At 39.0% G+C, this 10,165-nt stretch overlaps 1 protein-coding gene across 2 annotated transcripts; it reads left to right on the plus strand.

The window, feature by feature from the left end:
- The first annotated feature begins 577 nt into the window (after window positions 1–577).
- gab3 (GRB2 associated binding protein 3) lies at window positions 578–9,682 on the plus strand. 2 transcript variants are annotated; one of them, XM_010750017.3, is made up of 10 exons: window positions 578–769; window positions 2,935–3,235; window positions 4,903–5,053; window positions 5,157–5,473; window positions 5,658–5,704; window positions 6,358–6,604; window positions 6,835–6,925; window positions 7,327–7,408; window positions 8,287–8,403; window positions 8,853–9,682. In XM_010750017.3, the coding sequence occupies exons 1-10, from the start codon at window positions 614–616 to the stop codon at window positions 8,970–8,972; spliced, it is 1,629 nt and encodes a 542-aa protein (XP_010748319.2). In that variant the 5' UTR covers window positions 578–613; the 3' UTR covers window positions 8,973–9,682. The 2 variants fall into 2 exon arrangements, with proteins under 2 accessions (XP_010748319.2, XP_010748327.2); XM_010750025.3 differs by having other exon boundaries at window positions 8,856–9,682.
- The last annotated feature ends 483 nt before the right edge of the window (window positions 9,683–10,165 follow it).

Consider the following 10,165-nt stretch of genomic DNA (forward strand, 5'->3'; position numbering starts at 1 on the left):
TAAGAGGCGTGACTGTTGTAGAAGCTGCTTGTGACTAAGAAGTTACATAAGGGCTTAAATGTGAAAAGTTCATGGAATGCATAAAAATATTTGCAGCATAAAACAGCACACAGTCTCCAAAGAGTTTAAATGTATGTATGTGTTTGCTTTGGATTTAAAGTAAGACTCTGAAAACCTGGTCATCATTTACATGATTAACTTTTGGCAAGAAAAGCCAGGTCAGAGAAGTTGTAGTATTTTTCCTATTATTATTAATATTATATCTGCATCAGTGGTTCAAGCATCAGACGTCTCTGAAAAACACTTCTGTTCAGAAACCACGTTTGACCAACAAACAACATAACATAACATGAACTTCAATATAACCACATGTGACTCAGCTGCTGTTATGTCAGCAATGCAAACCTGCTGATAATGTGTAGTATTTGTTCTCTTCTAAAAAAAAACCCTCAGGCAAACTGCTCCATCCACTTGTCTAAAGCATTTGAGAAAACAAACACATAATTCTCCCCTCCTCTCTCTCTCTCTCTCGCTCTCTCTCTTTCTGTCACTGTGATCAATTTCTTGACTTCCTCCTTTTGGAGTGGCTCGGCTGAATACCAGAACACAGGATATGCTTCACACTGCTCTCAGTTTCACAGCAGCAGCAGCAGCAGCCGCAGCAGCAGCCGTGAGGACGACACACTCTGCAGTCAAGATGAGTGCTGGGGATGTGGTCTGCACCGGCTGGCTCATTAAATCCCCTCCGGAGAAGAAACTAAAGAGATTTGTGAGTAGGAGTACACACCGGACGGCTTGTTTATGTCCTCTGGCAGCAGTAGGAATGCCAGGTTGTGCTGCTGAGGCTTGTGTATGTGTGTGTATGCGTGTGTTATGATGTGTAATGATGATTTAGAAACATACTGTGTGGTTCTGTTAAACAGATCTGTCATTCAGTCTTCATCATTTCTATAATAACCCCTCACTTTACTGCTTTAGGCGTGTGGGCGCACTTCATAGTTGTAACAACAGTGGATTAAGTGGATTAAGCATACAGCCTTCACTGTTTTGTAGTTGTTAGGGTCATGTGATAACGTCGGGCTGACCACTCTGCTTCTGCTGCTCTGTCTCTGTGTGTTTGTGTGTATTGTGAAACATGGGAAGTAATGTCAGAGGCAGTCAGACACTTCAGACCTAAGTGGCAAGCAGAAATAGTCCAGCTTCATGATGGCTGTTTGCACTTCCTCTGTACGAATGGAGGAGGACGAGGAGGACGAGGAGGAGGAGGAGGGAGATTTGTCAATATCAGTGCAGGGAAAGAGTGGGTGGAGGTGTGCATGTGAGTTGATGGGGTTCTGGGCGGGAAATAGAAACTTATTTTAGCCCACTATGCAAATGCTGTTGATGCAAAAAAACTAAGTAAATAGATGTGTTTTTTTTTTGAAGGGCAGGCACGCTATCTGGCTTATTATTCAAATGTGAAAGTACAGACACACAAACCATTATGGAAATTAAGACTATCTTGTTCGAATGTGTCACTCTGTGTGTGGTGTTATGAAATGTGCAGTGCAGGTGTTTGTTTAGTTGCTGAATTTGGCTCGAAATAACTTACAGTAACAGTTCAGACCAGATCATTTGTCTTAGTTTCTGTCAACATTGCATTTCCACTTTCTGCCATGATAAATGCTACATTTAGTTAAATGTCCGACATGTGACTGTTATATATTTTATTATAAAAGCCACTGATTTTTAATAGAATTACATAAAAATATAAATCCACTCCCCAAGGTTACACAAGAAAATGAAAAAGAAATGAAGAGAAATTGATAAAATGCTTTGTATTAACTCATGCTTCAGCGTTGCACAACATTGACATGTCACAGCAGGAATAACACAGGTGTAGAGGATAAGATTAACAACGGCCGGGTCTCATTTAGCTGCTTCGGTTTCAGGATCCTGGTTCTGCGATAGTGTGGGACACTTGACGAGACTCAAGGTCAAATTAGCAGCATTTTGCAGAGGTTTTAAACCACGTTTTTTTTTTGTGATTCTCTAGTTGGATGTATTCTTATTTTAAGCATGCATGTTGTCCATGTGTAGAAACATAACATTTAATCTGAAGCTTGCACGATTAGATTAAATGTCCACTTTACTGAAAGCTGTCAAACTTTATTTTCTACATTAATCTACTTCGATTAGATGCACAGTGATATACAAAGCAACTTATTTTAATGTAGCTCTCCATATTCAAGAGATCTATAGGATCAAATTGCCATCTGTCTAGTTGCAGTTTCCTCCTAAATGTGTTATTGGCAGTCAGTGTGGTGTGTCTAACCATTTCCTGGTATAAACATACAAACTACTTGAAAAGAAAAAAACTTAACTTGAGCAGAAGGACACTACCCACATGCAAAAAAATGTTTTCATACCACAGAAACGTCAGAAGAGGCTTCACTATGACAGTGCACACAAAGCCACAAAACCAAGTGTGAACACGATACCAACATCTTTCGTGTTTGGTTCTTGTTCAGTATTTTAAATCATTACTATATTTAACATATGAAATATGACACCTACGTGACTGGGTTGACTCCGTAGTGAGGGCCCAGATATTGCCTTTTGGCGTTATAAATACAGTTTCAGTATTAAGTTTTCAGTAAAAAGCAGTGACCAAATACTGTATAAATACCTCTTACGTTCTGTTAGACATTTTCTTCTAAATACAGTGAACTTCCTCTTCTCTCTACTTCTGGGAAATTTGAGTACAGGTTCCGCTTACTGACCATATCAAAAGCAAAACGTTGCTAAGTTAGCTGTTGTGAGCAGGAGATGTGATTTAATTCCCATGACTGGTGATGACTAATGAAATGGTGCTGGAGGGGAAGAAAAGGGAGACGTTACTTGTGCAGTACTGTGAATAAGTAACTTAAAAGTAACTGTTACTTTCTCCTGCAGGCGTGGAGGAAACGATGGTTTGTTCTTCGGCGAGGTCGCATGAGCGGTAATCCAGATGTGCTGGAGTACTATCAGAGCAAGAACTCCAAAAAGCCAATCCGCATCATCGACCTGAAGGAGTGTGAGGTCGAAATGCTGAACGGGCAACTCAGGATAAAGCGAGACTTCCACGGGAAGCACCTCTTTGTGGTGAAGACGTCGTCTCGTGTTTTTTACCTGGTGGCCAAAACTGAGGAAGAGATGAACAGCTGGATCAGCAGTATCAGTCAGATTTGTCAGTTTGGGAGCCTGGAGGATGCAGGTAAACACACAGAAAGATTGAAACCTGTTCAGTTTGAAATGCAGTCGTGTTAAAGCAAGACTTTAAAATACACATGTCTCTCTGAGAATCATAAAAACAAATGCGGTGAAAACAGAAGGTAACCTGTTCATTGCTGATCCAGAAGAAATTGGTGTCACTCAGCCCCCATGCAGGAAGTGGCGAACTGAAAATCAAACTTCAGAATGAGGTCAAAACGAACATCTTAAAGTCCTCAAACTTCAGATTGTTACACCTGTGTGCACCAGTGTTAAGAATCATTTTCAATGAAGTCTTGTAGTGTGGAAAACACCTGAGGGGAAATTTTAAAGTAAATTGCGCTCTCTCTCTGACTGATCCATGCTGATGGTTGGAGTGTTAAACATCAAAAACACTTGAATCTGCTGAAATAAAGGGGAAAAAAAAGGTTTTAGGCACATGAATATTTTTTTTATAACTGAGCCAAACCCACACTTTTTCTTATCCTACCATTGTGGTTACAACCACCTGATTCAAATCATATCTGGTCTTCAACAACAACAACAACAACCTGTAAATGTGTTTAACCTACAGTTCTCCACACAACTCTTCGAGACAAAAGACACAGGCCTCATATTTGATCATAAATCAGACTGTAGTCCATGTGCAGAAGACGTTTCCAACAGTTCAAAATGTTGTTGTCGCTTCCAACGTTGCAGCTGTGTTAAAGGAGATAACAGCAGATCAACAGGGAGCTGGGAAGCTGAGGTCACATTCAAATTACCAGATAAATAATTAGAGTTCTTAGTATCACTTGTGCGAATGTGCTTTGGTGCTACACAGAATGAAATGTTATCTTTTTAGTGTTTAAAAAAAAAAAAATATATATATATATCAGTCCTGCTTTTACTGCCTGTGACCGCTGCCTCTGAGGAGACATGTCTGTTGGAATACTGTCGTCTGTGTGAAGGAGATAGAGCAACGGCATAAATTTGCTGATATGCTGCCCAGCATGTTACAGTAAATGACATTGTACCCTCAGAAAAACACACAGGAAACCAATTATAATGCAAAGTATATATATATATATAAAATTTCCACATACAGATTGGTTAGTGTTTGTTTAGACTTTCAGAATAAAGTTACATAGCTTCAGTTAAGTATTTTCTGACATTTTCTTTAGACATCCTGCCTGGATCCCTAAAGAGTTCTTTGCAACGGTACCTCATAACTTTTGCAAAGGAATTTAAAAGGTTGTTCTGCGCCGACAGACATCTTTTAAGGGTAGCAAATGTTTCATGGGAGGATGCAAAGACTTTTGGATATTTTTCCCCCACATGGTTCTGCAGGGAAAGCCTCGACTCTGTGGCCTTGAGTGAAATGGAATGAGACAAATTTCTGAACAAGGGCCAGTCTGACTAAAAGATTGAAGAATATATAAACAAAAGAGGGAACAGGGCTCACATGTGTCTACTTTCAATGTGCCTGTAAAAAAAAAAAAAAAATACCCTTCCCTTTTTTTAAATTCAGTGGCTCTGTTAGTTGTAAATAGAAGTACAGGCCAGGAGGAACCTGTTTGCACGCTTTAGTTAGCCTTTTGAGTCAATGATGGAAGTTTTCATATATCTCCATGCTGCTTGCAACATTTCTGAAATGCCATGTGATTTGTCCTATCTGCTTGTTCTCAACAGAGAGCTCAGAAGAAGGCTTTCCCCACACCCCCACCTCCCTTCAGCCATCTCCTGACAGCTCTGACCGAGCATCTGTATCAAGCCAACTGGATTCCAGTCATTCACTGGACTACCTTTTTCTCTCACAGTGTGAGACGGGGAGTGTAAGTAGGTATGTACAATCTGGAAAAAAAACCCTGACACAAGATGAAATGATGCCAATACTTCACGTTTAACTAACTGAATGTCTTCGTTTCTGTTTGCCATATTCGTAGACATAACAGCTTTTCAAACTCTGAGATCTCTTTGGAGCAGAAATCATCAGACGATGCTGCCAAGGATATTATCCCCTCACCCCCCCTTTACACCGATTCCTCTGCATCCTCCATCTCTCATGCGAGCCCAAGCCCATCTCTTTTCCCCCATGGGAGGTTGACTAACCCTCCTTTCAGCGCTCCGTGCACCTCCATGGCTTTACCGACATCGTCTTCCTCTCCACTACGCCACTGTGCCACAAATGTCTTCCAGTTTGACCACGCTGCACTATTTCCCCGGAGGACATCTTTGTCAAGCCTGGACCATTTCATAATAGGTATGTTGTCAATAGGAAAACTCACAGTATGCATAAAACAAAGAGAAAGGGGGCCCAAAGTTAACCATAAACCTGGTGCTCTTATGATGGTGCAGCATACAGATCAATGTTGACATTGTAATGATCGAGAACATAACTAAATGCCTTTTTACAATAATATATAATATAATATATCTTTTTTTAGGAGATGCTGATAATCGATTGATGAGGAGGAGGCAGAGTCTGAATTTGGTAAGAGAATCATCAATGTTAAAGATAAATATAATAAAAATAAAGACTCACGTTCAAGGAATAGTTTGACATTTCTGTAAAAACCTATTCACTTTTTTCTCAAGAGTTAGATGAGGAGGTTGGATACGTAAATATGAAACTATAGCTTGGTTATCTTAACTTAGCACAAAGACTGGACACAGTGTATCCAATCTGTTTCTAAAACTGAGATGGTTCGCTTAGTCAACATACTTGAGGTTTTCACTGCTTTTCTGCCAATCTCATGGTGAAAATGGTTAAGATTAGACTTCAGGGCAGGAAATAGGTCAAGAAATAGTCTGGCACATAACCCCCCACAACTTTTCAAGATGAAAACGAGATACAACATGTTAGTTAGTGAACTCTAGAGGTGCTGGTAAGGCAGATTAGATAGAACAAAGCAAGTCTAGCTGCTTCCCCCAGTCTTTGTGCTAAGCTAAGCTAACCGGCTGTTTGCTGTAGCTTTATATTTAATGTAAATATATGAGAGGTATCAATCTTCTTTAGTAACCCATGTGGTAGTGTAGTGATCAGAATGATCTGAAAGTTCTACATGCACTGACTTCAACCAATGTTCCAGCTAAATGACTAAAGGGTGCACTTGTCTGATCTCATGATGCTTTGTCTTTTAACAGCCTTGTCTAAGCACCATACGGGTTCAAAGCTACGAGGATGAGTCATATGTCCCCATGGCTTCCCCTTCTCCTTCTGTTACCGCCACTGAATGTGATGGTTACCTCCCCATGAGCCCGAGAACATTCAGTTTCCTCAATTCAAGCAGCAATGCTGAGTCCTCACCGACTCTCAGTCAACTAGTATGTCAACCTGGAAATTTTGCGCCGCCACCAATTCACCGGCATCTAAAGCCTCGCTTGAGGAGAGGTGAGAGACATCACTGAGCTTTTATTTCTAATCAACCAATCAACTATGTGACAGGAGATCCTCACGATGTCCGTCTTTGTACATTATCACATACAGGCTTACAGTAGTTGATCATTTGCATCGTTTGCTGATACATATTTGTAAATGTCAGTGCATGATTCATGCAGATATCAGATGAACAGTGACCTTTACTGTGTCTGACCCCGCTCGATAACTTTGACCTTTCACAGCTCGACCACCACCTCTTGACTTGAGAGGCCTCTCTACAATCACAGAATGTCCCACTCATCTACCTTTGAGCAGAGCAATGACTGAATTATGGTGAGAGAGAAAGAGAAGTCACTGTCTTTGCATTACATCTTTATCTACAGTACCTAAACATGGTGATAAAATCAACACGTATGGGGCCAAATCCTTATTTTAGACCTATAGACATATAGATGTCATTTTATTTTGTTCAAATCAAAATGTTAATCTTTTTACAAACATTAATGATGTCAAAAAAACATCAACAGCATCAAAACAATATCAACAACTTAGATTTAGATGTCAAGTGAACTTTAAAATATGTAATCTATCCACTGTCATGTGTTCTGGTGTCATTACACTGTTCACCATGGTTAGAAAATTAAACATCCTCAGCTTGTTTCTATTTTTAAAAGTTGGTTGTTAATCTCCTATTAATAATCCTTTTTTTTGTTGTTTTTATTGTGTTTTTGCAGCTTTCCACTGAACTGTTTACCTGAAAGAATACTTGAGAACGGAGGCAATTCAAGAAACGAAGACACAAACTGCACACCAATGGTACACTTTCTATTCGCCGTGGTGAAAACACATGCGTTTTTTTAATAATGCTGTTGCTTTTCTCTCTGTCAGAGACTGAAAGTCTGTGTTGGCTGTGCATTTTTTATTTTTTTTATAGATTTAGAGTGACATCAGTTCACTTTCAGTTTTTCAGAAAACTGAAACATCAATTCATCAACTAGGATTTGATGACATAAAGAGAACTGAGATTTAATTTCCTCTCTCTTTAGTTAAAGATCAAGACATTACTGATAATAACTGATCAGTGGAAATAGCTCTAATGGGACACACACACAATGTAAATTCATGTGTGATCATATTGTGATTGTGATTATATTGCAGTGTTTGGACAAATCCACTGTGCAATTTCCATCATGTGGACAGAAATTCTTAACTTACTTGTGACTTTAATCTCAACTGTACGTAGCCAAAACATTTTCGGTCAGTCTACTAGTTTTTTGTTTTATGAAGTGGTCATATGTGAGTGTAAAAATGTGTTCTTATCGCCACACCACTAAGAATGTGGGTGTGACGGCGCCTTTCAAAAATATTCTGCTCAGCAAATTGTAATCCCAGTGGGGACCTTCCAGGGTGTGATGTTGTCGAGAGCTGTTCCAGGAAACATCGCATTTTATTAATTGTTTTTCCTGGAATACAGTTTGAAGAAAAGCATATTAGTCATCTACCGGTCAGCTGCTCTAGAAATAAATGCTGACAGGCATCAAGTGTGCTGCACTCTAAACAGAGTGGCTTCCTATGGAAATGAAGAGCTTAAAACCACCTTCTTATTTTATCAGTTATTTATTAATAGTGCAGAAAGTAAGTATCATTTCAACTTGAAACAGTAATCACTCAGAATCTATTTCTTTCTCTGGCAGGAGTCAAGGCAGGTCTGTCTCACCCTCGATGGAGCGGTTCAAACCTGGGCGAGGAGATCAAATCTTGATTATTTGTCACTGGATTTCAATTCGGCATCACAGTCTCCTGTGCAGAAGGTATGTTTTGGTCAAATGGATAAATGACACAGTCTTCAGATCAAAATTCAGACTGCACTGTTTTACAGCTGTGGAATCTAAAGAAGCTTTGGATGTTGCAATAGTATTCTGGGAAACAAGTCAAATCAAGGAATTTTTTTTTACTTCAGCCCTCAGTTCAGCCAGCCCACACTCAGCAGTATATCAGTACAATCACTACCTACTGACCCTTATTATTCCTATTCAAATGACCAAATCAGTGCTCACTCCAGGAGTAAAAAACATGTGCCGATATAAAAAGACTTGTTATATGTTGTGATATCTTAAAGAGTTGATGCAAAACTTTACTGTTACTGAACCCAGTGATTTCTACACTAAGGACCACAAATCTTTTAAATACATTCAGTGCAACATGATTGTTAATTTTAGATGTTGCTTTCTTCTCCTCATCCCTCCCTCTCTATGTTTAGCAGAAGCCCTTCCTGTCCGATGACCACAAAGTGGATTATGTGCAGGTGGATGAGAAGAAGACTCAGGCGCTGCTAAACACCAAAATGGAGTGGACAGACGTGCGGCAGTCAAAAACATAAATGGGAAATATGTGATGACAAAAATCAGGAACACTTGGTTTCAAGAAGACCAAAAATAACACCAGCAAGGAGGCCATACATGAAGAGGACCAAAAACTATTTAAAAGCACTTTGAAAAACAGTATTAAAAGTAAAAGCACAAGAGTGAGTAAGCAGTTGCTTGTTTGCAGGGTGGAAACACAAAATTGCACTGTAAAAACTTAATTAACTTTGAGTATATCTGCACTGTAAATAACACCAGATTGTGCACTCTATCACAATAATTTTTACTGTAGCATAACGTTTTACCAAATTTTAAAAAGGGCATCATGTTGCTTTGTTGTAAAAAAAAAAATCTACGAGACATGCTGTAAATGTATGTAAAATAATCGTGACCTGTAAAGAAGGCAAATATTTTCATGATAAAATGTTCTTTTTTAAAATATTTCTCTCCCTCATTATGTATCATGACCCAAAATGTTCCATCCTGAGCTTTCTCTTTCTCCTGAAGTCGAAGCGAACTGCTCCTTCTATGACCTTCATATTGAAGATGTTGTGATTGCAGCAAATTATGAACATTATTTCCTGTACATCCCCAAAAATGTTATCTTTGGTTACACAGACACAACTAAATATTACATCCATGAGTCAAATTTTATTAGAAGCAAACCATCATTGTCTGTTTTCATAAACAGTGTTAAACATAATTAAATCATTTTCTCCTCTTTAAACAAAAAGGCTGTTGGAGTAGTTAACAGATCCTTTTCTATACATTTTCTCGCCCATTTCCTTCTTACATCTGATGTCTATTTTTTAATTTATTGTGTTTTGTTTATTTATATAATTATATTATGTCTTTTGTCTCGTGTTTGTCTTCCCCTGTGGCATGTTCTCATGTTTATGCCCTGATGAGTATAAATAAAGTTTATATTAAATAAAATAAAAAAAACTCTTCTTAATTGGTGACTATGTGGAGAAATGTGTAAACCAAAATCATTTATCTAGATAAATAGACATATTTATTTTATAATCTTGTGGGAACAAGTTATTATCTATTGTGCACAAGTTATTAACCTGTGGGCAGCGCCGGTCCTGGCCACATTTGCGCCTCGGGCGTTCGTGCGCCCCCCACGGAGAATGCGCCCTGGGCGGCCGCCCACATTGCCCATAGCTAGGACCGGCCCTGGACTAAAATATGACGAACAAAAATGATT

Source organism: Larimichthys crocea, chromosome XXII, assembly GCF_000972845.2.
Source record: "Larimichthys crocea isolate SSNF chromosome XXII, L_crocea_2.0, whole genome shotgun sequence".
NCBI lineage: Eukaryota > Metazoa > Chordata > Actinopteri > Sciaenidae > Larimichthys > Larimichthys crocea.

Coding starts and splice junctions, on each gene's coding strand:
- gab3 (XM_010750017.3), top strand. CDS start 614: ATGCTTCACACTGCTCTCAGTTTCACAGCAGCAGCAGCAGCAGCCGCA. Junction 6,605..6,834: donor AAAGCCTCGCTTGAGGAGAG/GTGAGAGACATC, acceptor GACCTTTCACAG/CTCGACCACCACCTCTTGAC. Junction 6,926..7,326: donor AGAGCAATGACTGAATTATG/GTGAGAGAGAAA, acceptor GTGTTTTTGCAG/CTTTCCACTGAACTGTTTAC.